The 21,737-nt window shown below is 35.1% G+C and overlaps 1 protein-coding gene across 1 annotated transcript in view; it reads right to left on the reverse strand.

The window, feature by feature from the left end:
- Positions 1-21,737, reverse strand: part of ANKS1B (ankyrin repeat and sterile alpha motif domain containing 1B) — a 1,077,938-nt gene that overhangs the window by 643,362 nt on the left and 412,839 nt on the right. The window contains exon 11 of the mRNA XM_067009945.1: positions 14,948-15,084. Within this exon, the coding sequence (XP_066866046.1) occupies positions 14,948-15,084 (137 nt within the window). The remainder of the gene's footprint in view (positions 1-14,947; positions 15,085-21,737) is intronic.

Consider the following 21,737-nt stretch of genomic DNA (forward strand, 5'->3'; position numbering starts at 1 on the left):
CTAATTATGAAGCAGTATCAGATAAACCCAAATTGAAGGACATGCTATAAAATAACTGACCTGTTATCTTCAAATGTGTCATGGTTTTATAAGTCCAGACAAGACTAAGGGATTGTTCCAGATTGAAAGAGATTAAAAAGAAAAGACAAATAGACACAATATATGATTCTGGACTGTATATTTTACCACAAAGTTATTATTAGGACAATTGATAAAATTTGAATGGGGTTTTAGGATTAAATGGTAGTAATATATCAAGGTTAATGATCTGATCTTGATGGGTTTTTTTCTGGTTAAATGTCCTTTTTTTTTTTTTTTTCAAGAAATAGCACACTAAGGCATTTGGGGCTGATAGGGCATCAGGTTAACATCTATCTTACATATAGTTCCAGGAAAAAGATCTTTATATTGTGTTTCTAACTTTGCTGTAATATAATTCTTTGTTTCAAAATATAAAATAATAATAATAATAACATGAAGATCACAGTGAGAAATGTAAAAGGTAAATTAGAAGCAGATGAGAATGACAAGGGAGACACTGTGGGAGTTATTTCAAAAATCAAGTCAAGAGAAGATGAACTGAGACAACTGCAGTGGGAGTGAAGAAAAGAGAAAAGCTTTGGGAGATATTTGGGAAACAGAGTTATCCTGGCTTGGTGGCTAATTAGACTGAGGAAGAGAAGGAAAGGGAGACCTCTAGGGCAACCTAAATTTCTGGCTTGGGAAACTGAGTAGATGGTGCTGCCATTAACTGATATAAGGAAGGAAGAGCAGATTTTTGGAGTGAGATGATGTCTGGCAAGTAAGTATAGTAAGTCTTATTATCCAAACACTCTAGGCTACTGGACCAAATGAAGTATATCTTATTATCTTTTTATTAAGCTGAACTTGTACTCTCTGGACTCATATTTCCACAAGAGGGGAATTCCATTAGAGGAACATTCTTGGCCTATTCTCCTACCCTTCACTCATTTCTCCCCTAAGGAGCTAGAATTACACGGCTATAAAATGACTTTGGGGAATAAACTAAGCATGCTCATCTCTGCTCCTTCTGGGTTTTTCCTCTTCAGAGCCAATAGGTCAGCATAATGTATTCTCTGCTCTTCTGTGACAAAATCACCTTGTAGATTGTCTAGCTATGCCAGTGATAGGTTGGGATGGGTGTCTAATTCAGGGGCAAGCACATTTGGCCACATACCTAGAATCACACTGTCCAATTAGTCTATCAGTAATTTAAATATATGATGTTTGATTTTAATTTGTTTAACTCCTGCACCCCATCTCTCAATTGGTTCTGAGTCTAGAAGAAGAAGAAAGCAATGTAGTTAATTTGTCTCCTAAGCCCAGAGAATTATGTAAATGTTTTTATTCCTCATAGAGCCTAATATAATGTTTGAAGCAAATTTATTCAGTAGAATTCAATCAGTGTAAAGTAGAATGATGCTAAAATAACACCGTATTATAGTAAAAAATATAGATCCTTCTAATTACTGGTTTCTGGGTTTTAGGCATTTAACTTTATTGTTTTAAAACTTGTTTGTCAGCATGATACAATACACACTATATTCATTTTACTTTTCCTTATATATAAAATAGGAATCATAATGGTCCTATTATCTCACATGGTTGCTTACAAGATTAAGTAGACAATGTTATAGATACCACTCTATATATAACATACTAAATGAATCACACTATTTATTGCTGAGTCAGCATGCTCCCTTTCTCAACAGTGTGAATTCATAGAGAATGAGTGAAAAAAATCAAACCAGAATGGAATCGCTCAGGTCAGCTACAAAGAAATATATCAAATGACCTGGATCATGCTTCCCAAATTATGTTTTGTGGATCACTAGTTGTGAAAAGTATTAGTGAGTTTCCAGAGATGGTAGTGGGGGAAGGCTAAGAAAAATTCTTCAGTAAAGAAAAGTGTTTAACCCCGTATTTCCCCTATATATTTTACAATGAAAACCCTTCTTTCCCTAAGAACAATACTCAGGATGAGTACTCCGCAGAGATTAGGACATTCTGATTGAGGGGAAGAGGGTAGAACATCTGCTTGGGACTTCTCGACTGATTAGAATATCCTAGATGGATTTGTCAGAGCATTAAGTCAAAAAACTTTAAATGCCCTACTCATCCTATGCTGCTCCCTGGACTATGTATCTACCACTTCATCTAGCTAATTCTTATTCAAATATAAAGCTCAATTTGAGTACCCCCTTCTTAGAATAGTCTTCACTGCCCTTTACCCAACTATTCTCAGTTAATTAATTCAAATATTTATTGAGCACAAGTTATGTACCAGGTGCTGTTCTAGGTGCTGTGACTGAGAATTTAATAATAATAATCATAATAATATGATACAGTTCTCATTCTCATGGAATGTTCATTCAAATGAGGAAGAAAGACACAGAACAAATCAACACATAAATGCTAATTCAGGGATGAAAAAATGTTATAAAAAAAAAATAGCATAAAGGAGATAGAAAGTAAAATAGTGGCTACTTTATATTCAGTGGTCAGAGAAGGCTTCTTTCATGAGGTGGCATCTGAATAATGACCTGAAGGAAGAAAGATAATGAGCCATGTAGGTCTCTGAGGGAAGGCCGTTTCAGGCAAGTCAAAGATGAGACCAAAAAACCTAAGGCAGTTCTGACCGGTGTGAGATATCTCATTGTAGTTTTGATTTGCATTTCTCTAATGATTTATGATGTTGAGCATCCTTTCATGTGTTTGTTGGCAATCTGTATATCTTCTTTGGAGAAATGTCTGTTTAGGTCTTCTGCCCATTTTTGGATTGAGTTGTTTGTTTTTTTGTTATTGAGCTGCATGAGTTGCTTGTAAATTTTGGAGATTAATCCTTTGTCAGTTGCTTCATTTGCAACTATTGTCTCCCATTCTGAGGGTTGTCTTTTGGTCTTGTTTATGGTATCCTTTGCTATGTAAAAGCTTTTAAATTTCATTAGGTCCCATTTGTTTATATTTGGTTTTATTTCCATTTCTCTAGGAGGAGGATATGGGGAGGGGGAAGGGTAAACTGTGACGAAGTGAGAGAGTGGCATGGACATATATACACTACCAAACGTAGGGTGGATAGCTAGTAGGAAGCAGCCGTATGGCACAGGGAGATCAGCTAGGCGGTTTGTGACCACCTAGAGGGGTGGGATACGGAGGGTGGGAGGGAGGGAGACGGAAGAGGGAAGAGATATGGGAACATATGTATATGTATAACTGATTCACTTTGTTGTAAAGCAGAAACTAACACACCATTGTAAAGCAATTATACTCCAATAAAGATGTTAAAACAAACAAACAAACAAAAAAAACTAAGGCAGGAGCTGTTTGGCTTATCTGAGGTAATGCAGGGGAGATGGCCTGGTTGGAGTAAAATGAGTTAGGTAGAGAATGATAGGAGACAGATTAAGAGGTTAAAGAGAGAATCAAATTATATAGGGTGTTGTAAGCCTTAGTCTGAGTGAGATGGGAAGACATTAGAAGGCTGAAGAGATGAATAACATGATCTGATTTATGTAAGTCTATCTGCTGATTTGCAAAAGGATGATAAGGGCACAACAATCAGTGCCTCAAACAAAACAGGTTAAGACGCTTTTTCTTTTTCTTTTTTAATATTGGAATATAGTTGATTAACAATGTTGTGATAGTTTCAGGTGTAGAGCAAAGTGATTCAGTTATACATATACATCATGTATCTATTCGTTTTCAAATTCTTTTCCCAATTAGGTTGTTACATGCTTTCAAAAGTCCACTTAAGAGATGTTAATGGCTTATTCGAAAGTGACAGAGGAGACATGATAAGAGGGTCCTGAGTCAAGACATATTTTGAAAGGAAAGATAGAGGAACAATTTTTAAGCTTTTTAATCTCAGGACTCTTCTACACCCTTAAAAATTGAGAACACTAAAGAGTGTTTGTTCATAAGGATAATATCTGTAAATATTTAATATATAAAAAATTAAAACTGAGATACTTTTAAGACATAAGAATACACAAGTGCACATTTCATGAGCCATTAGCGCTATGATGTCACTGAACATCACAGTGCAATGAGGGAAAACTCCACTAAGTACTGGTGTAAAAATAAGAGTGTAAAATGCAAAATCTCTTTGTACTCTTATGAAAATATCTTTGACCTCACAGATCTTCTGAAAGGGTCTTGGAGACTGCCAAACGGTCCCAAACCACACTTTGAGGATTGCTGGCCTCTTGGGTTTTCTGTTGGATTGGATGTGAGGGTGTAAGAGAAAGAAAAGAATCAAAGATGGGGTCAAGTCTCTTAGCCTGAGCTGCTATTAACTGAAATACAAAGTTTAGCGCTACGCATGTTAAGCTTAAAATGTTTCTTAGATATTTAATTTGAGATTTAGACTAGCTGGCTGGTTATGAACCTAGAGTTCAGGTAAGTGGTTGGGGCTGGAATATAAATTTAGGAGTAATCAGAATATAGATGGCAGTTAAAGCTCTGGAACTGGACGTGAGTATATAGGAGTATGTGTAGACTGAGAAGAGAAGGGGGTCTGAGGATGATCCATGGGGAATTCCAGCAATAAATTCCATCAGTGAAATTCCAAACATTATCTGTTTAAAGCAAGTCTCCCTCAATTGATTAAAGATTCTTTTAGGTCATTTTCATATTCAAATCTCCGCTTATGAGGCCCATCATATGGTAGGCACAGTTGAATTAAATGTTTATTTAATGAATGAATAAATAAAATAACAATGGGTTCTGTGGTACTTTCAGAGCTAAATTCCACAATTTCAGAACAGCAAAGATCAGGAAATAGAAGTAGTTAGCTTCAGCCTCATACATTAGGTACACTATTCATCATGTGATCAAACAGGTTTCCATGAATTAGAGGCAGAGGTAATTGGGGGCTTTTAACTTTACCAAGCGCAAGTCAATAACAAATGACCTAATAGGATGGATGAAGTTAGATTTCAAATTCTAATCTACCACTTAAGACATTTCAAGTAATAATGCCAACTCTACTTTCTGGACATATTGTTTTTTAAGGAAATTTTTCCCAGAGCATTTTTCATCTATGCATTCTTATTCAGAGTGCCTAGAGATGCCCTAAAGAAAAAGACATGACAAAGAATCTTATCCACTGAGATTTTTATGTATGTGGAAGAAGAAACCTGAATAACACAAAAGAAAAACACCACTTCAATAAGGTCTGCTGTTTGTCAATGGCAATGTGGGCAAAAAATTCAGAGAATTATATTTCATGCTTAGAAAAGGAAATGAAAATTCTTTTTACATGTTGAAAGTGTCAGTAACAAATAATTTCCCATTTTCCTGGTGGACAAATTCAGCCAGGATTTCATCAAAAGATGAGAAATGAGGATAACTAATATTCCTCTGACATGTGATTGGCATGACCTCTATATAGAATGATGGTGATTTTAGTCATTAATGGAAGATGCAGTTCATAGTGGATGCTGGTTTTTCCTTCCCCTGAATTGGGTGAGCCTGACCCAACACTGAGCCATTTATCTTCATTGGCTTCTCTCACATCCCAGGTTTCAGGAGTTTATACTTCCCATGGCTATCTTATGGAGACATCTCTAAGGCATGAAATGCTGAAGGTGGGGATCATCCCATATTTAGCCAGCATCATCCTAAGTAGATTCAAATGATGTAGGAAACTTAAAAAGGCTCCCAAATACGTTACCTAAAAGCCAAAGTGCTATCATCAGAGCCAAGTGTGGATGAGACAGCAAGAGTGAGAGGTTCATCTCTCGAAGGTCGTATTTCAAATGTGGGCAAATGTGATTTAATTGCCACTGTAATAACAAGTTGGGTCACTATAGAGCTTTACAATTTACACAGTGCCATGGCACTTATTATCTGATTTGAGCTTTACTATGTCCCTGAGAAGCAGGCAAGGCAAACACCATCCTCACTTTGCTGACAAACTGAGGGTTAGAAAGGTTACACAAAGGGTATGTGACAGAGCATGATTAGAATTTAATTCTTTAAAAAAAGGTACTAAAAGCAAAATGTTACATATGATTGCATAAAATACTTGTCTTTAGAGATGTCAATTTAATTGGTCTGGGGGGTGGGGCCCAGGCATTTTTTAAAAAAGCTTCCCAGGATATATATCTGAAAAAAACCAAACACACTAATTCAAAAAGACACATGAACCCCAATGTTCATAGCAGTATTATTTACAATAGCCAAGACACGGAAGCAACCTAAGTGTCCATCACAGATGAATGGATAAAGAAGATGGGTATATATATATATATATATATATATATATATATATATATATATATATATATATATAAAATGGAATATTACTCTGCCATAAAAAAGAAAAAATTCTGCCATTTGCAACAACGTGGATGGACCTGGAGAGTATTATACTCAGTGAAATAAGACAGAGAAAGACAAATATTCGATGTTACCACTTACATGTGGAATCTAAAACATAAAAACACATGAATGTATATAACAAAACAGAAAGAGACACAACAGATATAGAGAACAAGCCCTATAATGACCCAACATGTTATTATAGTGCCAGTTAAATCACATTTGCCCACACTTGAAATGTGACCTTTGAGAGATGATCCTCTCACTCTCACCGTCTCATCCACAATTGGCTCTAAAGATAGCAACTTTGTCTTTAGGTAATGTATTTGGGAGACTTTTTAAGTTTCCTACATCATTTGAATCTACTTAGGATGATGCTGGCTAAATATGGGATGATCCCCACCTCCCTACCAGTGGGGAGAAGGATGGGGAGGGGCAAGATGAGGGTAGGGAATTAACAGGTACAGACTACTATGTACAAAATAAATAAACAACAAGGATATATACTGTACAGTATAGGGAAATATAGCCATTGTTTTGTAATAACTGTAAATGGAATGTAATCTATAAAAATATTGAGTCACTATGCTGTACATCTGACACTAATATAATATTGTAAGAAAACTATACTTCAATAAAAATAAAAAGCTTTCCAGGACATTCCAATTTGTTGACGACTACTGGTTGATTGTTGGGGTCACTGACTTCTTCCTCAATTTTTTTTTTTTTTTTTTTTTTTTTTGCGTTACGCGGGCTCTCACTGTCGTGGCCTCTCCCATTGCGGAGCACAGGCTCCGGACGCACAGGCTTAGCCTCCATGGCTCACGGGCCCAGCTGCTCCGCGGCACGTGGGATCCTCCCGGACCGGGGCACGAACCCGTGTCCCCTGCATCGGCAGGCGGACTCTCAACCACTGCGCCACCAGGAAAGCCCCTTCCTCAATTTTTTTCCTTTCCAAAATGTTCTTTTTTTCACGTAAGATTATTTTCTATTGTTTTATTATCTTTCTGTTTTCAGCTTTCTCCTCTTACTTAGCTTCAGCTGCAAGACTCCAAATGATAGTGTACAGTCTTCTTTGGTTCCCTTCCTCAGGCTACAAACTGTTGCCATCTATGCTTCCGTTCTTCTTCCTTTTTCTAATCTATTATTCTCCTCTCAAACTTCATCATCCTTCTGGAATATCAATAGGCCATCTTGATTATTTTCTCCCTAATGAGTAATTAACATTAATAGACTATTGGAGTTAAGAGACCAGAGTCCTTCCCGTCAGTGGCTGTGTAACACTGGGAAAATTATTCAACCTAGTCTCAGACCCAATCAGTAAAATAAAGAAAAAACACCTACCTCGTAGGGTTTTTATAAGAAATAAATGAAACACATGTGCAATAACAGAAATAAATGGTTCAATGCTTGATAATAAAGATATTTTTAAAAGATTACCTCTTTGAAAAACTTTTTATACCTTATCTATTTTTGCTTCAACCTAATACAATATGCTATACTCATTCTGAGTTATATGCCTCTGCTTTTTACATACCCACTCTCATTTCTAATTTTGAATTTTAGCATATGTATTCTATAACCCTACAGTGCCCAGTAAAATGTTATTCTAGATTTGGCAAGAATATTACACAACCCTGGTTCTAAACCATTAATAATGGGAGAGATAGTATGGTTTATTATTAAATTACTTTATTATTAGTTCATTAAGCACACAGAAAGTCCAGGAGAATACCCAAAGTATTTAATTCCTTCAAGTTGAGTTGTCACCTGATTGAAACAGAGTTCATCATGGGTAGGAGTTCAGGAGCAGCTCATCTTTCTGCAAATCATCTCCCTTAGCCTCTTGAGAAAACTGGGCCCTTGACTTTTCTTTGCCCCTCTGGCCTCTGTTTCTTCTTGATAGGGTCCCTCCTTAGCTGCAAAGGAGTGCAGCCTGGAATCATTTCATTCTGCTGAATTCTACTTAGGATGGGATTTACAATATGTGGTAGGATCTGGACAGTACCAGGAGTACCTCAAAATAATCAGAACTTTCAATTTCTAAGGTTGGCTTCCTGTTAGTATCCATCTATGTTCGTTAAAATATGTTGTTATGATGTTCAACATTAAGCACCTGTTTGAATGATTTATCTATGATAATGTACTAAAATAGTCTCTTTTTCTGCCTCCACCTTGGGTCACTTCTCAAACATCCTCTTCTCTTACTTTATATTTGATTTGTGTAATGAAACAGAAGAAAGAAGTGGAAAATCACACCCAGCTAAAACTGCCACCGAGGGCATGGCCCAAGAAAGCAGTACTTTAACAACCAATGCTTTATCCAAAGTGTCTCTTGCATCCAGTAATGCCAGAATGTTTGAACTTTGGAGCTAATTAGATTTAGTCACTCATTCTATTATAAAATTTAACATTTCAGTCTCCATCATTCATGTCTCTCTAATCAACTTTTAGTCTCCTCTTTCCTAGTCTCTACAACAAGGTTTAATTTCCTGCATCCTGAAATGAAAGCAAAACTGTTTTCTTAAACATGCCCATCTTTCAACACAATGCCATAATACTTTCTTTCCTTTTACCACCAACCTATTCAAAAGATTAATCCACAGTCAGTGCATTGCTTTTCTCCAACTCTTCAACTCTTTGCATCTTAAGCTTCTACCTTCTTCACTTGAGGGAATTTGCATTCTTGAAGGTCTTTGCCTTCATAATCAGCAAATAAAGTGACATTTTGATCTCCCTTTTCCTCCATCTCCCAGCAAGTTTTGACAGTATTGACTAATCTCTTCTTCAGTTTTCTTTTCTCCCTTTATATTCATGAAAATGTTTTGTCTTCCTTCTTTATACTCTGTCAATGCTCCTTCTCTCTCTCTTTTGCTAAGGCCCTCTTTCTCAAGTATATGTGAAGAAATTACTTACACTTCCTGGTTCTCAATTTCCTCACCTATAAAATGGCAATAATAATGTCCATTACCCCCAAAATCATGAAAATTAAATTATATTAGGTGCTCAACAAATATTAACTTTTTCCTTAAGTGTAAACATAAGGAATACTACCTTAGCAGTATTCTACTACTACCAGCATACTATCTTTGGTACTATCTTCCTTCACCATCAAATACTATAAATGACTATAAAATCTTTACCCAGCATACTACCTTTGGTACTATCTTTGGTACTATCTCCTTTCACCATCAAATTCTATAAATGATTATAAAATCTTTACCTTAAGCTCCTACCTCTCTCACCATAATTCCCCATCAATATTCCAATTTGTATATCATGCCTCACACTCAGTAAGTTTACAAAACCAAATTTATCATGCCACCCTCTCCTTCATCAAAACTTCAAAATAAACTTCTGCTCAAGTTTTTTCTATATCTATTAGTATCTTTCCAAAATCCCAGCCAACCAGGTATCTTTGACCCCCTTAGGTCTAACCCATCTCTCCACACAGTAATGTTTTATCTAAAATGCCTCTTGCATCAGGTACTATATAAAAAGGGTAAAACATCATAACCAAGTTGGATTAATATTGCAAAAATGCAAAGTTGGATTAATATTCAAAAGTAAAAGAATGTATTTATCACTTCAACAGAACGAAAGGAGAAAAAAGTCATATGATCATCTAAATATACGCAGAAAACAAATGAAAAAATGGGAAAAAACACTCTTTTATGCTAAAAACTCTCAGCAAACTAGAAGTAGAAGGGTACATACAAGAAACTTATAGCTTATACTTAATGTTGAAATACTGAATGCTTTACCTCAAAGATAGCAAATAAGGCAAGGATTTCTGGCTTTACCCCTTCCATGCACCATGCAATGCAGTCATAGCGGTAAGAAAAAGAAATAAAAGTCATAAAGATCAGAAAGGAAAAAGTAAGACCATCATTATTTTCAGGTGACAGGAGAGGAGAAAACCCTAAGGAAATTATTTTTAAAGGAGCTACTGTAATTTTTTAAAGAAATTATCCAGGTGGCAGGATACAAGGATGATATAAAACTCATTTGCATTTCTATATACCAACAATGAAGAATTGGAAAGTTAAAGTAGTAAACAGTACTAAAGCATTAAATCAACTCAATGAGGAGAGGAAGGTCTTTTTCCACATAGGAAAAAAGTGAACCTCGACTCCCACCTCACACCATACAAAAATGATTTGAGATGGATCATAGAACTAAATGCAAAAGCAAGAACCAGAAAGCTTCTACAAAAGAAATATGGGTACATATATTTATAACCTGGACAAGACACAAAAAGCACTAACCATGAAAAAAAATTGATAAACTGGATCTCACCAAATTCTGTTCATCAAAAGGTGCCACTAAAAAATATTAAGGCAAAACACAGACTGGGAAAAATATTTGCAGTGCATAAACCTGAAAAATGGCTCATATCTTTTGGAATTACATGAGAATTTATAAAGAATTACTACAAATCAACAATTAGAAAATTGAACAACCCCATAAAAAGGATTTGAACAGGCACTTCTCAAAAGATATAAAATGAGCAATAGCCACAGGAAAAGGTACTCAACATCACTAGTCACCAGGAAAATGCAAATTAAAGCCATAATGAGAAATCCTTTCATACCCATAAGAATGGTTAAAATGAAAAAATTGTAAGTGTAAATGTTGGAGAGACTGTGGAGAAACTGAAAATCTCAGATATTTCTGTTGGGGATTATAAAATGGAACTACTACTTTGGAAAACTCTTGGCAAGTTTCTTATAAAGTTAGCTACTCATTTGTCCTACTACCCAACAATTCCACTCTTTGGTATCTATAAGAAAATATATGTATTTACAAATACTTGAACATGACTTCACAGCATATTCATTCATAATAGCAAATAACAGGAAACGACACAAGTATCAATCAACAGGAGACTGAATAAACAAGCTGTACTATATTAATCCAATGGAATACTACTCAGTAAAAAAAGGAATAACATGAGTGAATCCCCAAAACATTACACTGAGTGAAAGAAGCCAGACCTGGACATACACAAAACACACACACACACTCTAGGATTCCATTTATACAAAGTCCAAGAATAAGCAATTCTAAACAATAGTGATAAAAATCAGAAAGAAGTTGTCTCTGAGGCAGGAATAGGGGCCATTGATTGGAAAGAGGTATGAGGTATACCTCTTTTTTCTGGGGGTAACACCAATGTTCTATATATATCCTGCTTTGAGTGGTGGTTACACCTACAAACACAGTTGTCAAAATCCATCAAACTGTATTGTATTCTTCAATTAGGGGAAAAAGATACTTTCACCAGGAAAACTTTACAAAACCAAAGCCATTACAAGGAATTATAATTATTTATTAGCAAAAAAAAAAAAAAAAAAAAAAACAACAACTTGTATGTCAATAGACCTACCTAAATTTTTAAAGGTAATATTTTTTCAAGTATTTCAAGTATTTTTTCAAATTTAAAAATAATTTTATTTTCAAGTATAAGTAAGTGAACCCAGCCTTGTGAATTCATCTAAATAGAGAAACTCAGGCTTGTGGGTTAATATACTGGAGGAAAACAAAGAGAAGTCAGTAGCACATAAATCTTTCAGGCTCTATGAATTGAAAATAGAATGTTTCACAATCTGGAGAATTTTAAGACATGAAAGAGCCCAAAGAAGCAAAGGTAAAAAGATCGAATACAGGATGCAGAACTAACAGCTATGACTTAATGAGTTAATAAATACGCCAGATAGAATCAAACTCAACAAAGCACCACAATGTCTGTAGCTTCCAAGTAATTAATACAGCAATCAGAAATACATGAAATGTATAATCAGCTCTACCTCATACTGAAAGCAAGAACTTGGTTATAATGGATATTCTTCACTTATAGTTATGGAATGTAGACTAGATAAAGGTATGCATCAGGCAAAGGAGACGTAACCTAACTTGCTCTATCTAATCAGAATCTATTTGCAGTGAATAAGATGAAAAGTCCTGCTTTAAACTCTCTTCTATTCTATATCATTCTTCTCACAATAAGACTAAACACATCTGCTAATGCTCAGGCAAACAAATGTAAATTCATGAATAAAAGTTGCATTTATACTTTTATTTTCAAGGCCCATCACCAGTTTTAAGAGTGAAATGATCATTTCAACCATGTTATTGATTTCTAATTAGTAAATGAAAAAAAAAAGTATTTGAATACCCACAAGTCAGTCAAACCACATTCTTGCATTTCCAGACAGAAAAGCCAGGAGAATTAGCAAACACTTCAGAGGGTTAAACCTATGATCAAAGTACAGGCTCTTACATAAGCTAACTAATAATTATCTTTTCTTTGGAACAGTAGCTCTTGACAATGTTAAATGCCTGACACACCTGTGACTTGTCAAAACGCACCAGGGAGTCCTCTATTCTATCCATCTAGCTGTCTCCCATCCACACCCTCTGGTCTCTAAACCCTTTCCTGAAATCACATGTCCTACCCCAATACTCCTTCATAATTACTTTCGCTTGAATTTTCTATTCCCTGCTCTCTACAGTGAATGAGGAACCCCAGGAGATCAGGACTCATAGGGAGAAATAAGTAATGTACCAATGTCTCTGAGGTGAAAGAAAGGGTAGCCCTGAGGTTATATTCTTTCCCAATTATATACCTTAGCTGTTATTGTTCTATAACATACACACGTACAGGCTGCACTGGTTCTAATTTAAATACTATCAGACTTAGTTTCCTGACTTTCTCCCTTCATTTTTCCCTCCCTAAATCATCATTATAACATCTAAGACAGGAAAGTGGAGTCAGTTACCTTTATACACTTTTAAAAATGGACAGAACCAAGGAATGGAGTCAAATGGAATTTCTGGCTTTAAAACTACCTCTAGTTTTCTTCAAAGTTTACTGAAATAAGTTAAAATATAACAAAATAGAATATGCAAAGGAGGATTCATGGAATAAGGTCCTGTAGAGTTGATTAGATTAGGTAGAAAAGAATCTGTTTTTCATTCATTGAATGACCAAATGCATTTACATTACAGAATTTATATTGGTATAAAGATAAATATATTTAGTAATAGATTTTATTAACATATATAGGTCAATCTCCTGCATAAAGTTTAAAATGCTGAAAATGTAATAGCTGCACAATAACATCAGAAACACCTTCATCTAATGAGAAAGCCAATGATAATAAATGTGATATTTAGCATCTAAATCTAAGTTTAGTGAGGGTTATTTCTTGAATTAAATGAACTAGGTCAAATTCCCCTGAAAAGGAAGAGGAATTATTGAAGACATTTTTCTCCTGCACATATTGGGACATTGTGTGAAATCTTACCTATGCCTATGAACCTGTAAGTTTTAGCCTCATAAAAATGTAACACGTTATACAACCTAATGAGGATTTTTCTACTCTCTGAATGGGATTGCAGGAGACAATTAATTATTATACCAAAGAAAGGAAAGAAACTTCCAATCAGCTGCACAACTTGGCCCCTTTGGAGTACCAATATCCTTATCCATTACACTAAAATATACATTCCCTTGGAACTGATAAAGGTTAAACAAGACAATTGGTATGAAAGTGTTCTATAAGCTGTAGTGGATATGTAAAGCTTAAATGCCATTTTACTGATGAGGATGATGATTATAATAAAATAATCCAAAGTAAGTTATGGTAAAGAAGGTAAGATATTAAACAAATCATTGCTCATTTAGACCAAAGCAACCTTAAAAGACATATTTTTTTTCTGCAAATTGGCTCAAAGTATTCGTTCATACTATATATCTAAGTAGATAGTGAATGGCATTGATCTGATCCAAAGTTCCCCTCTCTTGGATTTTATGAGGCCCATTCAGAATGAGCCAGGTTGAGAACATCACCAATTCCATGTTCTGAGTCCATCTGTTGGCAAAAATATAACGCAAACAGCTTTATAAGTGCTATTTTCAATGAAATATCACAGAACAGCTTGTCCCAATGGTATTTCTAAAGCTTGCCTGCAAACCGCCTACTGGGAAATCCAACTGAAAGAGAAGGGGGAAGAGAAAGAAACCCATACAGAAAAGTGACAGGAATGGAAAAAAAGAACAAAGGGTAAAGAGACCAGCCAGAGGAAAGTGAGCACCGGAGGAAAATAAGGAGCAATGAGAGGTGCAATATTAAACACAGACAATATTAGTCTGAAGCCATAAAGAACTGGAAAAAATATGTATACATAAACAACCGGGGTCGAACGATAAAGAAGTGATCACAAACAACGTGGCATATCCAGAGAAATGAAGACAAAAGGAGAAGGAAACACCAGAAAACATGTAGCAGCTCAATAATTGGAGCAAAATTATTAAAAGGTTGTAAGGGAAAAATGACGTGAAATAGCCATTTTTTGTAAGCGTAATTTCTTTTTTCATGTAATATACAAATTCATTTTTCCAAAAGCTAATACAGATTTCAACGTCTATCATCAGCTCCAAGGGAAGGAAACATTCTCTTCCAAGTCCATTCTTTTAACCTGAAAATCCATTTACTTATTATAAGATAGTCCAGGCATTGCAATATAAATGGTGCACATGCACTGATTCAAAAATGAAATATATTATAGTGCAGATGATGTCATGCTGGACACTTACCTGGGGTCGAATGACTTTTACAATATTTTTGAGGGCAGTGTCAGGGGATGGAGGTGAGCAGTCAGGTGTTGGGCCTGTGGAGCTGTTTCTATGGTTACTAGTTCCTGGAGCAGTAATTGCTACCTCAGAGGCATTCTCTGTGAATAAAAATAGAACTGCCATGAACTTAATCACTCAGTTTACCTTTTAAGACTTGAAATTACTTTAGTAAACATGAATTGAGATTTCAACTTAAAACTGGTATAAATTACAAGATCATAATGAGGAATACACTCAGCAGTATATTTTTAAAATAATGTTTGTTGAATGCTTTGTTTTCTTTTAAAATGGTAAATACCTTCCCCTGTAGAAATGTTCCAAGAAGGAAGAGTATTATTATTTAATTCATAATGAAAGATCATCCAGCATAATTGTTAAGACTGCTATTATACAAATGACTAAAACCTTAACTAAAAAATATGTCTTTTATATGATTGGACTAATTTTTCTCCATAATATTTCAAGTGAGTATTGATCTTTATTAAAAGGAGAAGTTTCATACCTCCCTGATTCATAAAACCCCAATTCAAGGCTTCTCAAAGCATTTTTCCCAGAAATCCCTCAAACTGTAAAAAAGCATCCCAGTGAATTAACCTTGATAAAAAAATATTGGCGCAAAATAGTTTTATAATGTAGACAAAAACAAAACTACCACTCACAGATAAATATATCTTCCTATATGGTCAAAACTAAGTGAATGAAATTTCAAAAATCCAAAGTAATCTTCCCTTATGTTCAGTATTGGGGGAGCAGAAATAAACAAAATGATGACTTAAAAATCAGCAACATGTATAACATTTTCTTCTTGAATTTATATCAAAACAAAATAAGATCAAAGATGTAGTTTTAGAATGTTTAAAATACTGGGGAAAGGATGGAAAAGGTTCTGTAAATAACTCCTGCTAGCACACAGAAGCTATATTATTTTAACGACAATTTGGCAATCCTCTATGACTTTTTATGGAAACTGTTGTAAGCTCAAATCTTCAAAAAATTTACTTCCTTGTTATGTTTTTAATTAGTCCCCAATAATTTTCTGTCCTAGACAGTTAGCTGAATTGACGTAAAAGTGACTAAGACTGTGAATTCATTAGAGACCAGCAAGTTTCTCTGTTCCATGGCCATTGTCTACAATCCCAAGTGAAAAGCAATCATTTATTAAGCCACCTCTTGCTCATAAAAAGTGAGGGGATGAAACTTTACTCACCACATAAAAATATAATTTAGTCTCACTGAGGAATACAGACATAGGTTCATGAAACAAAAAATGCAAGTGTGACACATTGAATTAAATAGATAATTCATAAAATAAGTCTTAAAAGCTTCCAGAGCTCACTCTTGATTCGGGTTTAATATACATGGTGGGGTTTGAATAAGCATCTCAAAAATGAGCCAGGTTCTGAAAGACAGTAGTTTGTGGGGGTGGTCTTCTGAGTAGTCTAAGGTAGTATGAGTAACCACTGAAACAGAGACAAAACATCAGCCAGCAAGAATGACAAGATGCGTTCATTCTCTCTAATTTGTCTCTTCCTCCTTTTATTCATTCAGTCATACATGTAAAAACATTTATTTGGGGTCAATTATGTATTAGGTATTATGTTATGTTCAAAGGATAAATTGGAAAATAATTTCTAGCCAGGGGTTAGGAGGTATGGAGGGATGAAGAGGTAGAACACAGTGGATTTTTAGGGCAGTGAAACTATTCTCTCTGATACTATAACTACGGATATATGTCACTATACATTTGTTCCAACCCATAGAATGTACAGCACCAAGAGTGAACCTTAGTGTAAACTATGGACTTTGTACGATAATGATGTGTCAATGTAAGTTCACTGGTTGCAACAAATGTATCACTCTGGAGGGGGATGTTGATAGTGGGGGAGGACATGCCTGTGTGGCAGCAGGGAGTATATGAGGAATCTCTACAGCTTCTGCTTGCTTTTTCTGTAAACCTACAACTGCTCTAAAAAATAAAGTCTAGTAAAATTTGTTAAAATCTCTGCCCTTGAGAAGTATGCAATCAAATGTGGCATCAGACATGCAAACAAATTATAATGCAATATAACTTGAGAGTTGATAACAGATAAATGAAGCATGGTAAAACAGCAGGGGGAGAAGAAATCAGACAGTGGCTGGGAAGGAAGATGGTTGTGAAAAGCTGCAGTTTTCAGGCAAGAAAGCTGAGACAGTACACAAAACATAGGGCACAGAGGTGGAAAGAGCATAGATGAAGCTGGTATTTTACATTGGGAAGAAGTTGGAGCTAAGTTTAGATAAGTAAAAGAAGGCTTATTATTATGTTAAGTTTATGCTTAATTCTGTAGGCAATGAAAAATATTGAAGATATTTAAGCAGAGACTGGCATAGTAATGATAATAATAGCTAATGGTTATTGAGCATTTATTATGTGCAGGGAGCATGTTAAATTCCTTTTACTTACTGAAGCTCATTGAAATAGCCTTAAAATAATTCTTTGAAGTAGCTTCTATTATTACCATTCCCCTTTTACAGAAAAGGTAATCATAAAGTTATATTACCAATAAGTGGAAGACAAGAAATTCTAGATTGATGGCACATTGCCCTTCTGCTGGTTAGCATGCCATAGGTATGCAAAAGTGACTGGACAGGGCAGAGCCTGAAGACTATTGCCAGAGTCAAGGTATGGGCAGTCTCTACTTCTGAACAGAGTTAACCAACTCCACAAAAAAAAAGTAGAACATGGAGACAATAAGAAAAAAATAATAAAAACAGAAAAATGTCAACCATAAAAACATCCTAGGGTACACTTGTGTGTACTATATGGTATAATACCTGGAAGCAAGGAGATCTGTTAAGACCAGTGACCCAGGATAGATCAGGGCATTTGCATTTGATAAGGGGTTGGATTCTGGATGTATCTTGAAGGTAGACTAATAGAATTTCTTGATGTGTTGGATACAGGGTAGGAGAGAAATAGAGAGGGCAGGCATGACTAAGGTTTTTGGCCTGAGGAACTGAAAGGATGTAGTTTTGATAAGCAGAAATAGGAAAGACTATTGGAGGACCATACATTCCTTACCATATCACTTCAAATATTGCTTCTACCCCATTTTCTCTTTTCTCTCCTTTTGGACTCCAGTGAAATAATGTCAGACTTTATTCTCCTTATCATTTATTCTCTCTTTTGTACTTTCATCATTTTTCTCTCTGTATTGCATTCTGAATAGTTTCTTACACTCATTTTCCAGCTTACTGGCTCTTTCTTCAGCTGTGTCTAGTCTGCTATCAAACCATTTTCTTACTTTCAGTTATGCTTTTCAGTTCTAAAATTTCTATTTGGTTCTTTTTCAAATAAATTGATCACCATTTAGCATTTTCAATTCCCTAACAACATTTTCAGGCTTGCTTTTATTGATTAGAAACAGCAAGTAAAGTGGTTTTGTTTTTAATCTGTCTGATAATTCCAATATTTGAAGTCTTCATGAATCTGTTTCTGTGCTTCTGTTTCTCACTCATGATATCCTATTCCATTGTCTGTTTCATCTTCAACTCTGTGCTACTTTTTACTCAACTTTTTGGTAGAATAAAATTTACAACATTAAATATCACTCTTTTTCTTTTAGTAAATATTAATTCAAAAAAGCATCCAAACTCACATTCTAATACCAGATGCTGGAGACTGTGGAAAACTTGCCTGCTCAATGTTAGACAATTCAGTTAACTGCTCTGGATTTCAGTTTTTCTTTAAAAATGAGGATTAATAACTACATTCTAGGGTTTATGTGTGCAGAAAAAGGTGAGAGAACACAAATGAAAAATAACTAGCACATAATCAGACATAGTATGCAGTTAATAAATTTATTGAGCTTCCATTTTCCCTATTAAACCAAATATCATCAGAATTAAACTAAAATACAGAAGAGGAAAGAAAATCTAGATGCAAAAGCAAGAAAATAAATAGTACTACTTTGTAGGTAATACATCTAGAGTAATGACTGTGAGTACTTGGGTAGGATTTGAGAACAGTATCTCAGCTATTAACACAAATTGGTAGGGACAGAATTTTAATTCCAGGAATAAGAGATGATCCCTTGAGGAATGATTCACTGCAAGGGCTGGCCCTGTTAAGTGATTTTGCATCAAAGCCAGAAAAAACTGCTGGGTAGTCCATGCAGACTATAAAGCAAAAGCTTCTAAAATGTTTCTTGTAAGTAATTTAATACATAGTACAAGACAGTGGGTAATCAAGTGCTAAATTTAGAAAAGACTCTGTCTCTATCTTCTGAAGCCATGACATGTACCATTACACTGATAATTTGATTTTATAACACCTTGCATTGTTCATTATCTCTTCCAGACTAGGTTATATTTTCACAGTGACTTATATTTCCTTTATTCTCTCCACAGCTCTTAGCTCAATGCAATCTTTTAAAAATACTAAGTGAAATAAAATGAGTAAAACCTCTGTGTGTGTGTCAATGGCAACCGTCATAAATGTCCTTAATTACATAGAGAAAGGTGATCTGGCTTTTATAATTCCATGGTCCTTTTGGAGAAAATCCAAATGAGAAGCATATTCTAGAACATACATAAGAGTCTTAGGAAACTGATTTATTCCTAAAATATCCTTTATTATATTATTTATAAAAACCTACCAATTATCCAGTGGACTTTGCAAAATGACAGCCTATGTCCACGATGGTTTTACATGGTCAACCTGCATTTCACACCTGCAGCTACAGAACATTTCTGATGAAAAGGAAATGAGGTGTATAAAAACTGCTTAGAGAAAATTACTGAAGACACTTGCAATTTCAGATTGAAATGAAACATTTTCTCATCACATTCCCTTTCTATGAATAAGATTATACATTATGACTGTCAGTTTTCTCTACGATAACAAGCCCAGGGGAAAAAAACCCTTCTAGTTTACTAGAGCTTTTAGAAGAAAAGTATTCTATGAATACAAAATAATTCATATGCAATGTTACAGAGTAGAATTTTAACATCATTCAATAGCATGTACTGAACAATTAAAGTGTACCAGAAACCATGCAAGTTGCTATGTAGCTGACAAACAGGACTTAGATTATTTCTGGCTGGAGAGTCAGGAAAGGTGTCATGGAAGAGGTGGTGATTAAGGAGTTTTCTGACAGATTAGTAAAATTCAGACATGAAGAAATGAGTGCGAAGGACATTCCAAGAGTTGGAAGTAGGAGAAGCAAAAGGTAGAAAGATAGGAAAGAGGCACATTTGTGGAATAAGGAAGATTTCAGTTTGAAAAGAATATAATATTCATGGAGGTAATAATAAGAAATGGAGGAGACATATACAACAAATTTGGGCTCTGGAATTAAATAAATCAAACCTGAAATCCTGCCATATTTAACCTCAGTTTCATCATCTGTGAAACAGTGCTTTTCTCTTGGTGTTTTTGTAAGGATAAATAAGATATGTGTGTATGTATGTGTGTATTTTAACATATTGCCTGGCACATAGTAAGTGCTCAATTAAAGTAGCTACTGCTATTATTACCATATACATGTATAATAATAATAATAACTATAACTAGATAGATGGCTTGAGGTATTATTGTGGAAAGTTGAATATAGCACTAAATAACTGTCAAGTAAGTATTTAATAATTATTAGTCTAGCAATTCATGAAGTATACTTTTTAAAAATATTTATTTATTTGGCTGTGCTGGGTCTTAGTTGTGCCATGCGGGATCTGTGTTCCCCTACCAGGGATGGAACGCCGCCCCCCTGCATTGGAAGCGCAGAGCCTTAACCACTGAGCCACCAGGGAAGTCCTAAAGTATAATTTTTAATTGTTGGCCTTAAGTCAGAAATTGGCAAACTTTTTCTGCAAAGGTCCAGATTGTAAACATTTTAAGCTCTGCAGGCTAGGAAGTTTCTTTCATAACTATTCAACCCTGCTGTTGCAGCACAAAGGCAGCCATTGACGATATGTAAGCAAATGGGTACGGCTGTATTTTTTTACCTTTTTATTTGGCCATGACACATAGCTTGCAGGATATTAATTCCCTGACCAGGGATTGAACCCAGGCCCCTGGCAGTGAAACTGTAGAGTCCTCACCACTGGACCACCAGGGAATTCCCAGGTGTGGCTGTATTATTACAAGAAAATTTTATTTACAAAAACAAGCATAGGCTAGATTTCATTTGTAGTCTGTAGGTTGTAGGCCCCTGTGATAGGTACTTCCCATGGAAATGGCCTTCCTTTTAGGGAGAAACCTAGAAGAATTTTATATTATAAATTTACTTTTCCATATTCATATTATACATGAACATTCTGCTCACTATGCAATTAAAAACTAAGGTTTCATTATGAAAGTAAAAATTCATTTAAGGTTTGTAAAACAAATAACATGATATCTAAAGCAAGGGCAATGCCCTGTGCACAATAAGTGTTCAAAGGATACTCACTAAATAGATGAATAAATAAATGAATAAGACCAATTGAATCTTTCGATTCTAAAGTAACTTTTAGTAATGGTACATGACCATCATTTCTGGGAAAGAAAGAAAGAAAATCATAAGTAAAATAGCCCAAATATCTTCTCTTCATTATTTTCAGTGAGAAAGTACTTCCTATGTACCATTTGAGGAAGTTAATATTTAACAATTATTTAGGGGACTTCCCTGTGGTCCAGCGGTAAAGAACCCGCCTTACTATGCAGGGGACGTGAGTTCAATCCCTGGTCAGGGAACTAAGATGCCACATGCTGCGGGGCAACTAAGTCCGT

This window comes from Kogia breviceps, chromosome 12 (genome assembly GCF_026419965.1).
Source record: "Kogia breviceps isolate mKogBre1 chromosome 12, mKogBre1 haplotype 1, whole genome shotgun sequence".
Classification (NCBI taxonomy): Eukaryota; Metazoa; Chordata; class Mammalia; order Artiodactyla; family Physeteridae; genus Kogia; species Kogia breviceps.